Source organism: Carassius gibelio, chromosome B7 (assembly GCF_023724105.1).
Source record: "Carassius gibelio isolate Cgi1373 ecotype wild population from Czech Republic chromosome B7, carGib1.2-hapl.c, whole genome shotgun sequence".
Lineage (NCBI taxonomy): Eukaryota > Metazoa > Chordata > Actinopteri > Cypriniformes > Cyprinidae > Carassius > Carassius gibelio.
In genome coordinates, this window is record NC_068402.1 from 9,584,223 (window position 1) to 9,605,287 (window position 21,065).

At 37.0% G+C, this 21,065-nt stretch overlaps 1 protein-coding gene across 1 annotated transcript; it reads right to left on the reverse strand.

Moving 5' to 3' along the window:
- Positions 1-219: 219 nt before the first annotated feature.
- On the reverse strand, positions 220-20,396 carry minar1 (membrane integral NOTCH2 associated receptor 1). Its single transcript, XM_052560341.1, has 5 exons — positions 20,119-20,396; positions 19,734-19,773; positions 16,704-18,988; positions 8,587-8,841; positions 220-443 (listed from the first exon to the last, which is right to left on the reverse strand). Exons 3-5 carry the CDS (start codon positions 18,948-18,950, stop codon positions 246-248), a joined length of 2,700 nt encoding a protein of 899 aa, XP_052416301.1. The 5' UTR covers positions 18,951-18,988; positions 19,734-19,773; positions 20,119-20,396; the 3' UTR covers positions 220-245.
- Between the last annotated feature and the right edge of the window lie 669 nt (positions 20,397-21,065).

Genomic DNA, 21,065 nt, shown 5'->3' on the forward strand with positions numbered 1-21,065 from the left:
CTTTAATTAAGGCCATCTACTACATAACAAATTATTCAGTCAAGTTATAAATATTGACTAGGGTAAATAAAAAAGACACATCAAATTGCAATCCTTTAACTCTTTGTTGTGATATATTTTGATTGACATTCCAGGAAAGTCTAAGGCCAGTGGCTGAAATCAGACCTAATTACAATCCCCGCAAATGAAGTCCCGTGTTTGTCCAAGTGAAACGAACACCATCCGACAGAAAACAAAGAGAAACCTCAAGACTTCATGGTGCAGATGGGCACTACGATGACAAGTATCACAGTGCAGGCGGCCGCAGCGATCAACGCGCCGATTTTACACGCCTTGGCTCTGCGAAACTCCGCCTCCTTGCGTTTGAGCAGCGAATCGTAGCCTGGCGTGTAGATGTCCTCCATCCAGTACTCCAGATTGTTAGGGTTGAGCGACTCCTGGACCTGCAGGGCAACAGAAAAAGGTGAGAGGTCCTGCGAAGAAAGGCGTCTGTGCCGAGCGGACCGTGATTGTGCCGTGAAATGAAGATGGATGGACCCCTCGTCCAGTCGCCTCGCTAACTGCAGACAGATTACTGAAGCAACACATTCAGTCGAGATGGAATTTTTCATCAAATTGCCATTTTAATTGAATACATGGTGAGCCAGTGAGGGGGAAATGAGAAAGAGGAAAGCGTGATACGGCACTCGGTTCAGGATGAGAGAGAGAGATGTTCAAGTATGACAGCAGGGAAGATGGAAACAGTCAGGCAAAAATAGCCAGAGCAGCTGAAGGGGACAAAACAACATTTTCTGAAGAAATCACGAATGGGGATTGTCTGTGCAGAAGTCACTATCAGGATGTTCGGGAGTCTTGGGCGGCTGCCAGCATGTTGATATATGTGTTGCTGAGTGGTTCTGATTAGTTTTGTGTTATTTACAGTTGCTGCTCTTGTAAGTTGCTATCAGAGCTGTACAGCATTTAGAGTTGAGTTAAGGTAATTAACGGGATGAAGAATTCTAATTCAAATTTGAATCTGAGGAAGTATAACTATATTACTGTAACATAAAGTTTGAAGTTTAAGGTTTATAGAGCAGAGAGACAGACAGAATGCTAGAATGACAGAACGATAGATTCAATAATATGACAGAAAGAATGATAAATAGAACTAATGATAGACAGACAGACCAAACAAACTGGTGTTCCAAAGACAGCTAGAACGATAGACAGAACAAATGATAGCGAGACCAATAAAATAAGAACAACAGATAGATCGAATGATATAACAAACATACGTTACAGAAGACCGTTAGATAGAACGAATGTCAGAACAGATGATAGATAGAATGAAAGATAGAACGAACAAATTATACATAGAGTATTGCTCTTTAAATTGACAGAATGATGGAACAAATGATTGATAAAATAAACAGATGATAAATAGTAAGAAAATGATCAAAGGATAGATAGAATGAATGATCAATAAACAGACGGACAGAATCCTAGACAGAAACACAGAACGAGAGACAGAACGTTTAAGTGATAGATAGAATGACAGAATCATAAATAGAATGACTGAAGAAACACTCTTAAAAATAAAAGGTCCTAAGGGGTGTTTTCACACTGATTCCATAGAAGAACCATTTTTGGTTCCACAAACATTCCTTCCTAAAAGAACTATTTTGAAGAACATTCAAAGATCTAAACAACCTTTTTAGATTAGATAAATAGATAGATAGATAGATAGATAGATAGATAGATAGATAGATAGATAGATAGATAGATAGATAGATAGATAGATAGACAGATAGACAGATAGATAGATAGATAGATAGATAGATAGATAGATAGATAGATAGATAGATAGATAGATAGATAGATAGATAGATTGATTGATTGATTGATTTCAGGAAAAATCAATGTCTCCACAGGATAGGGTCAGCTCACTGATTCACAGAAATGTTTACGCTTTAATTGTCTCCTTACACAGGGACTATGGGACTCTAGCTTATAATTAGAACAACTTTAATGTCAAGCAAGCAGAGTCAAAGCTACCGAGCCAGAAGTCACTTCAGTGAAATATCCTGTATAAATGACAGAGTAATCTGAAAGCTTGCTGCATGCCTACAATTAAAGTACAGGTAAATATACATTCATTTTAGTGATCAACAGACACATTACCAGCCATGATTTCATTTGTTTTTTCAGCACCAGCATGTTTACGGCAGTAGCACTACCTCACCTCAGACCGAATGATTTGTCTAGGCAATATGTCATTATGAGATGGCCACCTAATGGTCTATTTATTGTCAAGAGTACATTCTGCCTCTGTGCCACCACTGTGACAATGCTGCCATTTTCCATGCCTCTAATAACCATCCTCCAGCCAAAGTGTGTTAAATTTCGCCATTTGTCGCTTGAGGATTGGTTCTGAATATCAGATGGCATTAATTTCAGTGCTAACTGGCAGAAGGATGCCGTCACCAAAGACACTTTCCTCAGCTAAACAGAGCATGTATAACTTCATGCAAACCGAAGATATCAACCATCGCTGTCTCCAATAAGATCAGAGTAATCTTACATCAATACCAGCAGTGAGCAAGAAAGATAATCTGATTTCCTTGTGGAAAAAATCCCATAGTTTGACGAAAAAGGAAAACAGCACTCACTATTTGTTGACGTGACCAAGCTTGTTGGCTACATCTTATTCTCAACTACATAATTTCACACAAAAATGAAAATTTGCCGACATTTTATTCACCCACAGGCCATCCGATGCAGATGAGTTTCTTTTTCTGAACAGATTTGGATAAATTTATTTTGAAGTGGAAAGCTGCTTGTCTGTAAGAGACAAATCCATCACAAAGACCACTGCTTCCAGCTAAAATATGATCTATCTATATCCATAATGTCTATCCATAATGCTGCTATATCCATTAAAACAAAACAATCAAGCAAAAACATTTCCAAAACAGTTCATAAATAAATATGAAGGAAGCATTATTATGTATTTTGGACAAATTGTTTGGATGTTAAAAACATCTTAATGATGGATTTGTTTGTTATAAACACGCTGCTTTATCCTTCACAAGATGTTATCTGATGGACTGGAGTGGTGTGGATTATTGTGATGTTTTTATCAGCTGTTTGGACTCTCATTCTGACTGCACCCATTCACTGCAGAGCATCCATTGGTGAGCGAGTGATGTAATGCTACATTTCTTCAAATCTTTTTGGATTAAGAAACAAACTCATCTACATTTTTGATGGCCATCTTAATAAAATTTTCATTTTGGGTTGACTCCTTTAATTCACCATAGCCAAAAAAAAATTATTATTATAATAATTTGGCGCAATTAGCAAGCCTTATTCGAACAAAATTATATCATAAAGATCAACATTAAAGCTATGATTTAATATTAATAATTTATTACATTATCATTGCCTACTTTCTTACAACACGACCAGTTAAAAAGACTAATTAAGCCATAACAGAGCTGGCTTGTAAAGTTCCAGGGAATATAATTTTCAAATAAAACATATTTAGAGATGAATCCTCAACAGCACTGAACTCTCCTGTGAGAAACCTGAGATTAATTAAAAATCTCCCTCTCTGTAATTGCTATGGCAACAGAACTTTTACCAAGTCATCCAATGGGCCGTTCACACAGGATGTTTTCTTGTGTTCAGTCCGCACTGTTTTTTAATTGACTTGTACTTGTGAACACACACTTGTCAGTCTTTTTTGTAGTGTCAGGCTTCCCACACAGCTCAGAAGTCAATCAAACAGAACACAAAGAAGAGCAAATTTGAAAAACTTTTTTTTTAAACTAAAAATTAATAATAATAATAATAATAAACCTGTAATATAACTGTTTTAATTGTATTTTTTATTTTAATATTAATACTATTAAATTTATTAAATAAAAAAATAAATACATAATGTTATTAAATGCATCAATTAATTGTTTCATTTGCATTTGCATGTATACAATAAATAATAAAATAAATAACTGTAATATTAATGTAATTTATTAATTTACATTTTATTTTAATAGTTACATTATGTATCATATAAATAAATAATGTTAATATTAAAGAGATTTATTTAATTATTAAAGCATTTCCAATTTGCATGTGCAATAAATTAATTAAAGTTGTTATTCATAAATTTTCATATTGTTTTAATACTAAATAAACACCTAAATAAATTACATTAATACTAAAGTTATTGATTTAATTAAGATATTGATTTAGTTAATTTTTTTATGCTAGTGTTTTTAACGCTTGTAACAATATCCAATATGTGACAGGCATCTGCAAAATAAATAAATAATTGTGAATATAATTTTATGCAAATAAAAATATTGTACAATTGCATCCTTGCTGCATAAAAAACTCTTTGCTTTGTCAGCCTTGTTGTTGGTTCGAAAGCGCTGTGCTGGGTCACTAAGAATCACTGGTACGTGGCATTGCTCAAGCTCCATTCTGTCTTTTTGACATTTTCTCTTTTTTTTCTGCTCCTCTCATGCTATGGTTGGGTAAGCAGGTCTTCAGAAAACCTATAGCCCTTGCAAATGGGCAAAATGGGAGATGCTCCCCTGCTCCGAGCCACATTTCCATGCAGTGGTGTGAACATGTAACAGATTTGATGCAAAGATGTAGGGCACATTTTTAAATCTTACCAGCCAACGAAGAGGTCAGCGATGTCTTTTTCTGTTCCATCTTACCTTTTTACTTTGTTCAGTACAAGAACAGCTAGTTTTAAAGCCATCACTTGCTTTTGTCCATTCAACACCATAAGGAGAGAGTCACTAAAATACGGCATATATTATGCTATTGAATGAAAGAAGCTTGCTGAATGCTGTCTCCTACACTAAAGCCTTTTTATTGTTAGCTGTTCTCTATCAATAGCACACGATTATGTCTGGAGATAGAAAAGAAAGATAAACACCAAACTGTAAGCCTTCATCTAAAACAAGCACACAACAGATGGTTTTATAGCCAGCGTGAATACAAAAAGACCGGTGATTCCAATCCAGTGATTCTTTTACGTTTTAACATGGCGTACATGCTTCTCTCGTACTCACTAAAACACTCTTATGAAGATATATTGTTTGTTTTATTGATTAAGCTTTATTCATGAGAATGCTTATTCCAACTGCTTATGCTACAGTTCTTTTTTTTTTTTTTTGTAGCAGTAGGCTACTAATGAATCTTAACAACTTCAACTTATTTGCATTTACATTAAACAATACTAAAATCCATTTAAATAATATGCCTAAAAAGGTTAATAAAATAAAATACGTTTGTTAAACAGTAAGTTGACCAGTCTTGTGTCTGAATGAATCTTTAAGAAAACAACTTTTTTTTGTGTGTGTGATTCATATTACAAAATTTCACTAGAAATTTCCAGTGAAGCCATTTATATGTACACTGAAATTGAAAACAGGACTCAAGGTGCAGGAAGAATGGGACTTTTTAATAGTAAAATAAAACAAAATGAACAAAAACTATCCAGAGGGGGGAAAACAGGCAGGCAGGTCAGGAACAAGGCATAGCAAAGGAGCAGCAGGTACATACCAAACATACAACAAGCACTTCTGACATATAACAATGGATCGGCACAGGACTGCAGGCACAAGGAGAATAAAAAGGGAGACAAACCAGGAGGGTAATGAGGGAGACACAGGTGGAGCAACTGAAACATTATTGAGATAACAAGAAGGCTGGAGTCAGAGCACATGGCACTGAAAATCTCACAACAAGCCATGTGCTCACACAAAACACAGTGTCCTCTGGTGTCCATCTAGGGCTACTTTAAGAAAAAAAAATATAAATAAAGTTGTTTTATGCATTCAAATAATTAGACACGCTAAAACATATGGTGAGAAAAATATGGTGAGAAAAAAATTAAACGTTTCATGTCGAGAAAAAAAAAAAACTGAATCGAGAAAAAGTCAAATGGGCCCTACTAGTGTGAGCGCTCTGTGCTCATAAATACTAGGTTCGTTTAACCGACCCTGGCCCGGTTGGAATAGGTGGGCCAGGGCACGGTTCGTTTGGGCTCAGGTGCGGTACGCATGCAGTGTGAGCGCCAGAGATGTATAGTAACGAAGTAGAACTACTTCACTACTGTACTTAAGTACTAAAAGGCGGTATCTGTACTTTACTAGAGTATTATTTTTTTCTCCTACTTCCACTTTTACTTCGGTACATATTTTCGCTGAGTTTAATACTTTTACTCCGATATTTTTTTTTTATGTGCTGCATCGTTACTCGTTACAATTATAATAATGTTACGAATCATTCCATTACAAACCACTGCCAGAACTGTAGATGGCAGGTTTGATGAAGCTGGCACATCATTGAGCGAATCAAGCGAGACTGCGCGTGCTGACTGAACTGCTGTGAAGAGAGAGATGAACATCGAGCCGAGCCAGATAATGACTCGTTCACGAGTCAGGAACCGGTTGCATCGGTTTTCGGATGACCAGTAACGTTAGTTCTTTCTGACAGTTCGATTTAATAAACCAGTTGAAGAAAACAGTTCACCGATTCTTTTGCGCTCGACGCAATGGCGTCATTGGCGTTGACTGCACATGGGCTCATAACATTAACACAGAATCAGTTCAGAATCAATCACCAAAAGAATCAGTTCGGTTCCAGACGCTCTGTGTGTCGGTTTGCTTCATGCTAAATCACACATGCGCAGTATCATCAGCTCCTCGGTTCACGAATCGGACGCGTCTGACAGAAACGGTTCTTGACTCGTGAACGAGTCATTATCTGGCTCGGCTCGGTGTTCATCTTCAGTTCTCTCTTCACATCAGTTCACTTAGTGTACTGTTTGAGTCAATGAATTACTCCGGGATATTGGTTTGTTTTAACTCAGAGGGAGTGTCAGACACATTAAACAAGTTAACAGCTTAATTCATCTGTGGATTAATGCGTATTGGAGATGCGAACTGTTTAAAACGATTCAGTTTGATTTGGTGGACTGTTTCAGAAAGATCCGGTTACATCGAATGATTCGTTTGCGAACCAGATATCACAAACTGCTTTGTTTTTAACTGTCTTACAACAGACACGGAAGAGAAGACAATGCTGAATAAAGTCGTAGTTTTTGCTATTTTTGGACAAAAATGTATTTTCGATGCTTCAAAAAATTCTAAATGACCCTCTGATGTCTTACTGGTTTGAAACAACATGAGGGTAAGTTATTAATGACATAATTTTGCAAATTGGGCTAACTAACCCCAGTAACCGTTTTTTGTTTACAAGAAGTTACAGTCAAAGGAATTGTGATTGTCCTTTAGGTTAATCATTTGAAATAGTAAAAACAATATGTTCAAACTTTTGACTACTTTCTTTAATAGCTACATAACACAGTACTTCTACTTTTACTTTCAGTACTTGAGTAGTAAATTTTAAAATAGACTACTTGCAATACTTAAGTACAAAAAATGTTGAATACTTTAGTACTTCTACTTAAGTGTGGTGCTTAAAGAGCACTTCTACTTCTACTCAAGTCACTTTTTTGATAGAGCACTTGTACTTTTACTCAAGTATGGTTCTCTAGTACTTTATACATCTCTGGTGAGCGCTAAACAATGCCACAGTGCGGAACAGATACTATTTTGTGTGTGCTACTGTCATCATTACGTTCGCAAACATATTCTATTACTACTAATACACTACATTTTTCAATAAATTTAATTAAATCAAGTATATTTAGGTTTAAAATGGATCTGGTTCTTACCTTATTGATGAACAAGAAATTGTTATATTATTTTTTTGGACAATGCAATCATTTATATATATATATATATATATATATATATATATATATATATATATATATATATATATATATGGTTGCAAACCGTATTTTAGAATGTTTTAAGGCTGAACGCAATAGACAAAAATGGTGGGTATCTCTCGCTACTCATGAGAAATCAAGGTTAGTGAAACATTTTCCTTTCCATGCAACAAAATGGTGAAACTGTACTAATTAAAACTTAACAAAATCCATACGTTTCAAAATATCTCAAAAGCATCCACATAAACAAATTACCTCATTTCCTTATTTAATGTTTCTCAGTTAAATGAGTCATTGAGTCATTGACCTCGGATTGATTCAATCCAAAATTGTAAACAAATCATTCAAAATAGATCAACTGACTCACTGAAATAATTAATTTAAATCAAAATCCAATCATATTGCATACTACATTTATTCTCATCAAACTTGCAGGTTCACTCAGAAATACTTCAGATTCCAGAAGAAAATTGCCAACAGCATTTCGTGTTGGCATTGAAACGAAGCCAAGGACCCGCAGTAATTGAGAGTCAATGACTGTCAACAATGAGTGATTTTAATAAGGATCATTAATATTTCACAGCACACAAGGTCACCTACTGCACTGACGACCTTCAGCTACACCGCCGGCATGTGGCAGAGAAGCACTGATTGAAAGAAAATCGAAGCCGTCATTCCCATGAGCCTCAGCTTTTGAAGCTAATCCCACACACAGCAAAGCCTCAAAGAACAGAGAAAATCAACGAGATTGGCAAAGCTTCAATTACAGCGGGGTGGCCTCTCACCTGCAGGTCCAGAGCGCTGAGCTTGTTCTTGTCTCCTGAGTTGCGTTTGTATTCTTCGATGGTCCAGGAGGGCTGGGAGCGCTTGCCATCGGCAAGGCCAGTCAGCCGCAGGTCCGTGTAGAGAGGGCTGCCCTTCACATGAGACTTGACGGCGGGAGGGAAGTGGTGTGGGCTGAACACCTGCTCCACCAGGTAGGAGTCCTTGGGCGGCTTTGAGGAGCGGTGGGCCTGGTGGGCATCATACTGACGATCTGTCTGTAGGGGAGAAATGGGAGGAAAGGTCACCGAGGAGGAAGCTTCCTATCTCTTCTGTTGATTTGAGGAGAACTTTAGAAGCATTTAAAGAGTGGTGACACTCAAGGCAAAACAAAAAGGAGGGTTTTAACCCTTTGTCACACCTCGTGACCAAATTCAACATTTCCAAATGATCCTCTGTAATGCAAACCTAACAAAAAAGCAGGAGAATCTGAACTAATCAATACTACTTCCATCCACATTTACATCCAGCAACACTATTATTTTTTAACAAACCCCAAATCTTAAAGGGATAGTTCACCCAAAACTCAATCTGAAAATCAGAGAGGCCTCAGAATGCATCAAAAATATCTTAATTCCTGATCCGAAGATGAACGGAGGTCTTACGGTTTTGGAACGAATGAGGGTGAGTCATTATTGGCAGACTTTTTATTTTTGGGTGAAGTATCCCTTTAAAGGGATAGTTTCAAAAATTAGAATTTGTTGTTACTGTTTGTCCGTTTGTTCTAAACCTGTATGAATGTTTTTCTTCTTCTAAGTATAAATAAGTTGATGGTTCCCATTGACTTCCATAGTATTTTTTTTTCATACTATGGAAGTCAAATGTTTGGTTACCCATATTCTTTAAAATATATATTTTTGTGTTCAGCAGAAGAAAGAAACTCATACAGATTTGAATACATTTTAAAATGTCTTCAGTGACACATGATCCTTCAGAAATCATTCTATTTTGAAGAAAATCATAGAGACTTATGAGTGGCACCTACAGCACTGCATCATGTTAACAGCTTTTCTGAACTCCTGTAGCAACTGCTTATCAATGCCCTTCCAGCTAACAGGGAACATTCTGACAAGATTACAAATTAATGTTCACAGATGTTGTTCAAAATTCTGGATTCAAAGCATTTAAAGCATTTAATGCCTTCAAGACAAGAACGAAAATAATGTTTTTTTTCTGCAGTACTTAAGTTGTACATTCATCAAACATTTCTGAAATTATTTTACTTATTTCAAAACATTCAGAGAACATTCAAAAGTAGCATTACTATGATGTTTGCATAATAATCAATTGAAATGTTCACTGAACATTCACATGAGCCAAAAAAACTTTTGAACACTCTCAGAAGTAATGTTTTAAAACCCTTAATGGTAACATTAGCAAACCATTCTTTTTGTAAATTGGGCTGGCAGTCAACCAAAAAACCCTCTAACAACAATATGGCAACTTTTGCACAGGCAAACACCTCCTTTCCTTCAACAATTCAGAGTTATTTGACTCGTAGGACAAAAACGAGCAGCCGAACACCAGGGGAACACCAGGAGCTGATACAAACACCGCATCAGCTATAAGTCTCAGCAAAAAGCATGCTGGCGCTGCATGAGTCTAACTAGTAACAATATATAGATATACGGTGCAAGCAGGAATGACTGCGGTCTTGTCTGTGAAGCAGGAAATGTGTGTTTGTCTCGGTCCTTAGACTATTATAAAGAATAATATCTGAGTCAGGAGCTTATTTCTGTCCATAGAGGCACCAGAGTGCTGAAGCTTATACAACCTGAAAGATTTGATTATCATGAACTGGGTCATGCTACAAAACGAGCGCCGTTAGTGCATAAAAAAAACTAACTTTAATAACGAGCAACAGCTTGTATTAGGTTTATATATTTTTCTAAGCAACATTGTGTTTACATTTTTTTTTTTTTTTTTTTTTATAAGGATGTTATTTTTATTTTTTTTATCTAGTTTCCATTTGTCATATTAGTAAATAGGCACAGTATAAAACAGGAATACTGTTGTGATCAGATTTCCCTTTCTAAAATAACTAATTATCCCATAAATTGGTCAAAAACACTATAATGACACCATCATCCTTTCAAAAAGTTATTGTCAACCTGCACCATGATCTTCTAATTAAAAAGTGATTATCTGTCGAACTATTAGCATCACATTAAGAAGTTAAATATAATATATTTACAAATTATGCTTTACAAATGCAATGCTAATTTGCATTCATAATTATAGTCATAGTTATTACTTATTAACCAAATTTAGCAATTCACAAACTCCCAAAATACTGTACTGTTGGGTGGATTTGTGACTGTTTTGAGAATTTCTTTTCAAGAACCGGTTTACACATCTCTTTAACTTTTGTTCTCTTCAGTCAATCAGATGGGAGTTTAAAGTCTAGCCAATTATTATAAACCTTGCTTAATGTTTTGAGGCATTTTTTACTCTCACCATCTTCAGCGAAAAAAAAGAAGAAAAATACAATAAACAATAAATAAATAAATAGAAAGAAAGTCAATGGACATTTTGTGTTGTTCACCAAACTGCATATGCATCAATATCATTTAAATTAGGTCCCAGACATCACATTGGACATGCCCAAAAACACCCTCAGAACAAACACTGAAATATTACTTGCAGGTGTTTTTGTGCCAAAATCCCACAGGGTTTGCATGAAAAAGATAAGGAAAATGTTTTCTCTTCCATCAGGACGGACTGTGGCCTATTTTCCGGCTGCTACCCAGCAGTTAGGAACTATATTATCTAAATAATTTCAATATAATTGCAGTATTCATGTTCTGTAATGTCATTTGTGTTTCTCTGCCTACATACAGTTTGTCTCTCTTCTACAAAAACCCACCCACGTTCTTCTTGTTCTCTCTCTCTCGGCTGAAATTTAAGGTAAGGTGTTGCTCTGTCTGGCCTGAGCGAAGGTGAAAATTAAAAAAAGCCACAGGAGTGAGAGCCGAAGAGTGTAATGTTGATCCACCTCCTGTTTTCCAGCAGGGAAAGACTAATCAAACAACCACATATGCAAATGAGGGAAGGCCAGCTGAGAGAAGGAAAAATATTATCTTTCTGATATTTATATGAGGTATAGGTTATTCTTCATCCGAAAGCAGCAGTAGGGATATAATATGTGCTGTAGGTCAGACTCAGTGTCAAACAGACGATCTTCTAACCACAAGCATTCTGTATTTATTTCTTCATACTGTAGCATAACCAACACATTACAAGTTATACATACATGTATTGCGGCATTGCAGTAAATTAAAACTTTTTATTGCTGTTATAAATTCATTAAATGTAATCTCACTGAGCCACAATATCATTAGTGTTGTTGCTAAGCAAAAATCATTATTACAAGTGATCATAATTAGTAGTGGTTTTAAACACTAGCACGTAGATGTTTATGCAAAGGCAATGTGTGCTGATGATCTGAAGTACTCAAATTACTAAAGCTGTAACAAAAAATAAAGCTGAATGGTAATATTAAAAAATCAGAAACTAAGAAACAAAATCACATAACAAAATTACTATAGGAAATACTATAATGGTATATAAACAAAACTAGGATTAATAAATGTAAAAGTATTACATTTAAAATAAATATAAAGCTAAATATATATATATTTTTAAAATCACCAAAAAGCCATAAACATAAAAGCGCATAAAATTACTAAAACTGAAATTAAAATGAAAACTAAATCTATAAAATCAAAAGATAAGTAAAAATAGTAATGAATAAAAAAAATAAGTTGATGTAAAAGTACTAAAACTGTTTTTAAAAACTTAGTTGTAACTTTTTCTATAGATTAAACTTATTTTTATATAAGAACTAAATATAAAATAGCACACATAAAAAATGAATAAGCCTAAACTAAGCTTAAAATAATACTTGAGCAAAAAAAAAAAAAAAATACTATAACAGTATAAAATGAATTTTCAAATATACTGAAAAATTAAAGCTAAATAGAAATATTAAAAAAACTAAGTACTAATCACAACAAAATCACAAAAAGCTACTAAAACTAATAATATTCCAATAGTATATATACTATTATAATACTAGTAAAAGTAATAGTGAAAGACACTGTGCTTAACCAGTCAGAACACCTTTAGGCAACCAATAATCAAAATATTGGCAATCGACCACACACAAACTGTTGTGCCTGAGAGATTAGCACAGGAAACGCCTTCACATTTGCTAATTATGTAGTCCTTAATTTTGTCATCTGTCTTCAGTATATACTTTGTCCAACACAGTTTGAAGTTGAATGGGCACACACAGTCTTAATTAAAACCTCATTGAAGATAGCCTTCAAATGAAGCGATTAAAAGCACTGCTTGTTTATACTCTGCCAAATATGTAAAGTGTGCTTTTAGCTTGACCACTACTGACATGAGCTTATCGCTTGGCTAGCTGGCACTTTGATTTGGGCTTGAAGAAAAAAAGGTTTGCATTGCCCTTTATCAAGGGCATTTTGCCAGAAGGAACGGATGTTGTGCTAAGTGCCTGCCTAGAAATGACAGTTCTCTCGTATCTTCTGGCTTCACTGGCTGCGCTCTTGCATAAAGAAGTCGTGCTAAAAGGCTGGCATAACAACTTCATGTGAATTAGAGGCAGGGTGATACAGACAGAAAGAAAAACAAAGAGAGTGACAGGATGCATACAGTAAGACTAACATTAGCCTAGAAAAACAATTACCAAAACATTCACAGCTGATTAGATGTGTGGTAGACAAGCTGTTTGCTTCGAAACCCCATTGACAGTGCTTATTTAAAAACATGAAAGCAATGCTTTTAAATGAAAGATGGAGAAGACAAAAAGTTTATGTCAAAAATAAATTAAAACAGCTTCTACGTAACAAGCTCCACCCCAAAACTCACACCATTGGTCAGTAGGTGCTGTCAGGCTGTTTGAGAATCTCAAACTATCAGATCAATGTCTGATACTGGCACAAAACACAACTGCTTCCAGTTTTCAGGAAAATTAACATATAAATTGTTTCTTTATGGTCAACTAAACTCAAACTACACACCTTACCTTTCAATTAGGGTGACCTCAAAAATTACAGAGTGGTGAAAAGCACAAGGCTGATGTGTGCTCTCATTAATGTGAATGAGGTTTGATTAGCCACCGGTTCCCTGTGCGACCATTCACTAAAATTAACTACAGCTTGGATTGTCCCAGAGCGCAGAGACTTTTGGCACTCGCGACTTCCCCAAAAAGATCAGAAGGGACGATACAGGAACTGGCAGGCATCTAACCCGGGCAATAAGCCAAGAAGACGAGAGCGAGAGGCAGAGGAGGAAGATTGAAAAAACATGAAAATATTCCCCAAGACTAGAGAAGGGGAAAGTGTTGCATGCATTGCACAGTCTGAAGAGAATATAGAAGACCAGAAGACACCAAAAGAGGATGATGAAAATGTCAAGAATAGAATAGAATAGAATAGAATAGAACAGAATAGAATAGAATAGAAAAAAGAAAAAAAATGGAACAGAACAGAATACGTTCAAAAGGGGAAAAAAAGAACATAGCACAACATTATACAGTAGAATTTAATAGATCAAAATAGAACATATCAAATGAGAATAGAATAGAATAGAATAGAATAGAATAGAATAGAATAGAATAGAATAGAATAGAATAGAATAGAAACCAAAAGTGGAAATAGAATGGAACAGAAAAGAACTGAACTGAATGAATTCCAAAATGGAATAAATAAAATAGCAGAAACATTATACTGTAGAATATAAGAGAATAGAATAGATATAAAATATATATATATAAAAAAATCAGACAAGAATATAAAGACATTATAAATAAGAATAAGACAACACAGAATGTAACAAGAGAATAAGTAAGATGAGAACAGAATATAAATATAGGGGGATGTCATAGAACAGAACAAAATAGACTTTACAAAATAGAACAACTAAACCAAACCATAACATAAAATAATAACACAAAACAGAACAAACAAATAAAAAGGAAAATGATAGAACCATAACAGAACAGAATAAACAGTAAAAATCAGAACAGGACAGAACCTTAACATGACATAACATTGAACATTTAACATTTAATATCAGAGGAAATAAATAAAACAGAACAATAACATAACATCTCTGATCCCTCATCACTGACAACACTGTAAAAGCATGGTCTTGTTCCTGTTTTCCTCCTGCATGAAACCCACACTCTATTACCCATAGAGAGTCAACTGTATCCAGCTTGCCTACTCAATACTTAGGTCATGATCTTCTTTCACTTTACTTTTTTGTGGCATCCTATGAAAATGTCATCAGAAATAAATCACCAGAAACTGATTTCCTGCTTTTTGACACCATGAGTCCTTCTATTTTCCTAAAGCAGTGTACAAAGAAACACATTCATCTGCCTTGCAGTATTCATGGAATACTTGAGCATGTTTACATAGCCATTTCAATGCTGCAGAGCACTGAAGCTTCAGCCCATAGATGTGTCAACATATTAACTTGAGCTCTGGTAAATACTTTGCAGGACCAATTTGCCATGAAATCCTGTTCCTCTGGGGGGATTGAATTTAAAATTATTTGTCTGATTCTCTGTTGTGCCCTGCACTCAGTCTGTGTCCCCATCTGGGCTAAAGTACAGCTAGTTGTGGGGTAGAATAGAATAACTGTGTGATAATTGCACCACAAGAGAGCATGGCTTTATTATTGGAGATAAGATATTAAAGCTACATTGCTTCGAAAAAAAAACATGCCTGCTTGTATTTTGGGAAGTGATGGAGGGTAATTGTGCATAACCACATAGGGGTGTAAACCATTGCAAAACCACGCAAGGTTGTAGGAGAAATCCGACAACCTTCTCAGCCTGGCGCATGAACATCAAGTAAGTTACATAACATTCATCTATCTGTCGCGACTGATTTGTGTAAATCCTGGTAAGTGGGCACTTGTATAAATATGTTTAACCCCTACAGATAGTGTGTTTGTTTATTCCATTGATTGTCAGTGCTGGATTTTTGTCTTAGCACAGAAACCAAACTCTTGAAACAAAATGACCATTGCCTAAAAATGTACTGCCCCAGTAGTCAATGAATGGAATATAATGGTAGATTTCCTAAAATGTGTCCCACAGTTCATATGATAGACTAAATTCAAAAGGATGCAATGTTGGTAACCAAATCTTGATTTTACCATTATCACAAGGTAAAGACTGATCTACATGTCACTAACAAGCCAATAAATTTAGGCAGCAGTTATTTGCTATTTCATTTGCAAGTTAGTGAGTGACATGACATTCAGCCAAGTATGGTGACCCATACTCAGAATTTGTGCTCTGCATTTAACCCAACCAAAGTGCACACATACAGCAGTGAACACACACAAACCATGAACACACATCCAGAGCAGTGGACAGCCATTTATGCTGCGGCGCCCAGGGAGCAGTTGGAAGTTCAGTGCCTTGCTGAAGGGCACCTCAGTCATGATAATGCCAGCCTGAGATTCAAACCCACAACCCTAGGGTTAGGAATCAAACTTTCTTACCACTAGGCCACGACAAGTTGATCGTGTTAAAATAAAAATATTACACATCTTACCAGCTGTGCCACTGGAACTGACAACTTATCCTTGTCTTTTGTGGTGTTGACTAGCCGATTCACACGATAGTGGGTGGAGTAAGTGTAAATGGCTTCAACCAACAAGGCAGGCTATTTGCACTTAGTGTAAATAGACATTCAGATTTTTTTTAGGCTATGTACACCATCAATGCTTTTTCAAAGCACTTTCAGAATACCATTTTGCTTTCAATAGGTACATGTAATGTATTATCATTCTGAGCTCAACAAAGCGTTAAGTTATTACAGTCAGTTCATTGACAATGTAAGATTTCTGTCCATTTTGGATTCAGACCAATGACTCTTGCGATGTTATTTGTCAGTTTTGCCAAACGGTCGTTAAAAAGAGATGCACCATTCTACTGATTCAATCAGTGTGATAGCAATGCAATGCACTCTTTTATCAACAATAAATTCAACATGCAGTAAGGACAAAAAAGTGCAGTATACAAGTTTGTTACCTCTCTGGGTTTCCTATGTCTGTCCTTGCCTTCACTATGCCGGTCTCTTTCTTTCCCTTCTTCCCCTGTGTGCCCAGAGTAAGAAACAGTCCGCCAGTCTCGAGGTGAGTTGGTGATGCTGGCCACTTTGGATTCAGTGGCGCTGTTCTCCTCGTTGAGTGACCTGGATGACCTGCGTGTGAACATGCTCTTCTTAAAAGCTTTAACTCTCAGGCTTTCACTTTCATCAGCCTCCGAGCTGCACCATTCTGAACCTTTTTCCACCTTCATGTTGTGTCCAGTGGTGTGACACTGGAAAACGTGAGGCGAGAGGTTCACGTCGGTCTTAATCTGTTCCACGTGGCCATTTTCACTTGATTTCCCATTAGCCTCTGGTTCTTGAATCTTCTCATCCAGTCTAGTAAGCTTCGAGAGAACCTGAGAGATCTCCCCTCGTACCCCTGAAAGAGATTCAAGCTTTTTCTCAATCTCGCCAATCCTGAGTACCAGTTTGCAAACGCTATCTTTGAGCTCATCATCCGAGCTCTCCAGTGACTGGAAGAGGCGGTCGAGCTTGATCCCGGTTTTGCCCAGCTTGACAGTGTTGCGATCAGGTGAGCTGTCCCCGTCTGATTTTGTCACCTGAGACAGTGAACCGTTGCTGTTGTAGCATGATGACTGCACAACTCCAAGAGAGCCGCAAACGCTCATGTCATCCAGAAAGCGAAAGATATCACTGATATCATCACTGACAATCTCAGAGTCTTCATCTGAGTGTTTGAAGGGTGGCCTCTCCCCATATTTGTTGTGACCAGTGTAATCTTTCGCTTTCCTACTTTCGGTTTGTTCCGTCTGGGTCCCAACACTCATGCCATTGTCCACATTGCTCGACTGAAATGATGGACAGTTGACACTCTTTTCCTTGTACCTTTTCCCAACCTCTCTTTTCTCAACACTGGGTCCACAAGCCACAGAAGACATCTCTTTTGTCTTGGTTCCATTGGACTTCTTGGGGAATCCTGAGGGAGAGGCAGTGGGTTTGTCCTTTGCACACTGAAAGTGCTGATCGTTTTCCATGGTGCTGATGTTATGACGGTGATTGTCTTTAACCACTTTGCCATTTAAAAATGACCTCTCAAAGTCAGGACCTTCTTCGGTATTGAGACTCAAGCTCTTGACAGGCCAGACTGGCTGTTTTCCATGCTTGCTCGAAGTCCTCCTGTTGCTCACACACTCAGAGACTGTGGTAGGTCCAAAGTAAGTGGACGCTTGCAAGTCATCTAGGCTCTCATGCTTCACCCGTGATTTGTTTTGAATGGGTGAGCTGACGGGTTCAAAGTAAGGGTTGCTGTATGGCAGCTCGAAACTGTGATTGAAGAAAGTGGGAGGCTTGCTCAGCTCCCTCCTGTGGTGGTACTCACCCCGAGCTTTGGGATTAACTCTGCATTCTGTAGTGATCACATGGGGTGAAAAGGCAACAAGGTTGTGAAAATCCTCTTTGAAGATATTCCTCTTTTGCACACACGAGTGCACAGTGAAGGGCTCTCTGCTGGACACGAAAACATCCTTGATCCCTGGGTTGGTGTGGAGAGATTCCTGGTCCGTTGTTGACTCGCTGTCGATGTCCATGGGGAAGTAAGTGCTCTGCATCTCGCACGGAGGAGGACTGATGCTGGGGTACTGTGGCAGATGCTGTAGTTTATCCAGCGATGCTGCCCTACATTTCAGATCCTTGTTGACCCCCAAGAGGAAGTTGGGTTCTGAAGTTGGTATAAACTGCTGGCAGTTATTGCAGTCAGATTTTGGGCAGGGTGACTTCCGAGAGACGTGATGACCCCTGGTGTCCATGAGGTTATACCCTCTGTCATTATCATTGAATTTGTACACATCTGAGTCTGATCGACAGGATTCAAAGGACTGGTTCTTGTGAAACTTGGGTCTCCGACCCAATGGCAGCTTGTCTTTGGCAATACCTCCATTCATCTGGATGAGATTAAACATGGTGACAATGTCTGCTGCCACCATGAGCTTCTTGGACTGTTGGTCCTCCACCGAGCACCTCATCTTGTCTTTGAATAATGTTGCGGGGAAAGCTGGATCCAAGCATGCTGTGTAGAACAGCAGACTCCTCAGCTTAGCCAAATGGACCAAGTCAAACCTGGCACACAGGGACTTGCAAAGGTCTTGGTATGAAACGGTGCTATACTTAGTATCCAGTTCCTCCAAAATCCTCACAAGGAAGAGGGAATACTCTGGCATGGCATCCATTGCTGTTTTAATTCTTGATTTAGTGAGGAATAGACAGCCTGGAGGGGACAGATGAATGATTAGTGACTGAAGAAATGTGAGCCATCTGCCAAACTACAATAAAAATCATATCAAGATGCAGGACTGTAACCATCATAGACATACTCAGAATATTGATTGATTAGTATGGGGGTTTCAATGAGTTTTACATTGGGCTTCAAAGTCTGAGACTATAAAATTACAATTTTTTTTATTTATTTTTATTAAGACAAAGAAATGTTATGGCATAAAAAGAATAATAAAACTTCCTGAGATTTTGCACCATTTCTACATTTGTGACATTATGTGACTCCCTTATGCGGAATATCAGATTTTCATGCTTCAGTTATGCTCAAATCATGCTGGATAACATACAGTAGATCTTGTACAGTCTATGCCAGCTCAAGTTCATAAGGTCATTAAAACAATTCTAAATTCTAAAATGATGCACGTTTAATTACTGAAATAATACTAATTATAGTGATTGTGATTAAAAAGCATTATGATTTGGGAGAATCTGATGAGAAATATTTGAGTTGATATTCAGTTCTACAGACTTCGGTACCATTAACTAATATGATCACAGTTTCATATATTGTTTAGATCTCTTCTGAAACTCTATAGAAGAGATATGAGATGACTAAAAATATTTCAGGAGAACATTTTCAAATGTTAAAGCAAAAGTCTCCATTTGCTCTCCACTGGCCTCATTGCTGTCGAGGGGAAACAATATAAGAAATAAATCACGTTTGTCATTTTTCTTACCTATTGATTTGTGACCCACTGTGCATTTGGTCCCTCCGGTCTTGAATATAAAAGAAAGAAAACAGATTCTTATTTTCAATGAAAATCAAAGTGCAGAACTACTGAATAAAAATGCTCTGATGCATGTAAAGAAACTATTGGTTTACACATGCAACTGCGGTTCAGTTGCATAATATGACTGTAAATTAATTTGCACTGCAAGTATGCATGTATTAAAATCATGTCTCCAAGCCTCAGAAAGAAAACCGATCGGGGAAAAAAAGCAGTATAAATGAGCACATTCACAATCACGAGAAAAGGGGATTTAAAATCAGCCCATAACAACGTGAAAATACAAAATTTAAGATCCGTAATAAATCACCAAGAACAGAAAAAGAACCCACACCTATTCAGAGGTCCCATCTGCTGTTCTCTGGATCGACATCGGGAAAAAACTGGACAGCGATGTTTTAACTCAGAAGTGCATTATTAATCCACAGACATTTCTTTGCAGTTGCACGGCACAGCATCAGCATCATAAATCCCCGCGTCCACCTGACCACTGGGAATGCTATGGAATGGCCTCTCTTCATCTGTATCCCATCCGGATCGCAGGGGGAGTTTGGTGAGGGAGCTGCTCTGTCTCCATCTGATGGAGCTCAGAGAGCTCAACTCGTCTTTGTTTCCACCTAGAATGACGTAATTTCACTTTTAGACCATCGCAAACGTGGAGACAGGCTGAAGAATGGACAAACAGGAATTAAATCGCATTATGCATTTAATAGAAACGCGCTGCGTGACGCATGCGGGATGCTCAGCGATGCGGGAATCGCAGATCGCAAACACTGTATTAGTAGGCTATAACGCTACTCTCTCATCTCTGCACGTTCAGATGAAAACACGTTTAAATAGAAAAGAAGACTAATGCAAAGTGATTAAGTTATAAAAAAGCGAGTCCCCGGAACCTCGTTTTGCCAGATAAAATCAGGGAGAACGGGCAATTTGTCAGTCCATTTAAACACTATATGGGTTAAGTTGTCACAATGGACATTAAATGCCATTAAATAGCCTATACCAAATTATATAAAATCATTTAATAAATACATTTAAAAACAGAGCTAAATTGCATATTAAACATCCTTTAAAATGTATAAAATGTATAAAACAGTAACAAATAGATCAAGAATAAATAATTATAGGACTATATACATGCATATAGCTATATATATATATGAAGAGTTCAGATGCAAAAACCTCTAAGTGCCATCTGAAATTTTCATCTAAAAATAGGATTTTTATCAGGCTCCTATATTTATGTTCAGTTATTTCAATTTAATAGCCTGGAAAAGGACC

Coding starts and splice junctions, on each gene's coding strand:
- minar1 (XM_052560341.1), bottom strand. CDS start 18,950: ATGGATGCCATGCCAGAGTATTCCCTCTTCCTTGTGAGGATTTTGGAG. Junction 8,842..16,703: donor GACATAGGAAACCCAGAGAG/GTAACAAACTTG, acceptor TCTCCCCTACAG/ACAGATCGTCAGTATGATGC. Junction 444..8,586: donor TCAGCGCTCTGGACCTGCAG/GTGAGAGGCCAC, acceptor GTTGCCCTGCAG/GTCCAGGAGTCGCTCAACCC.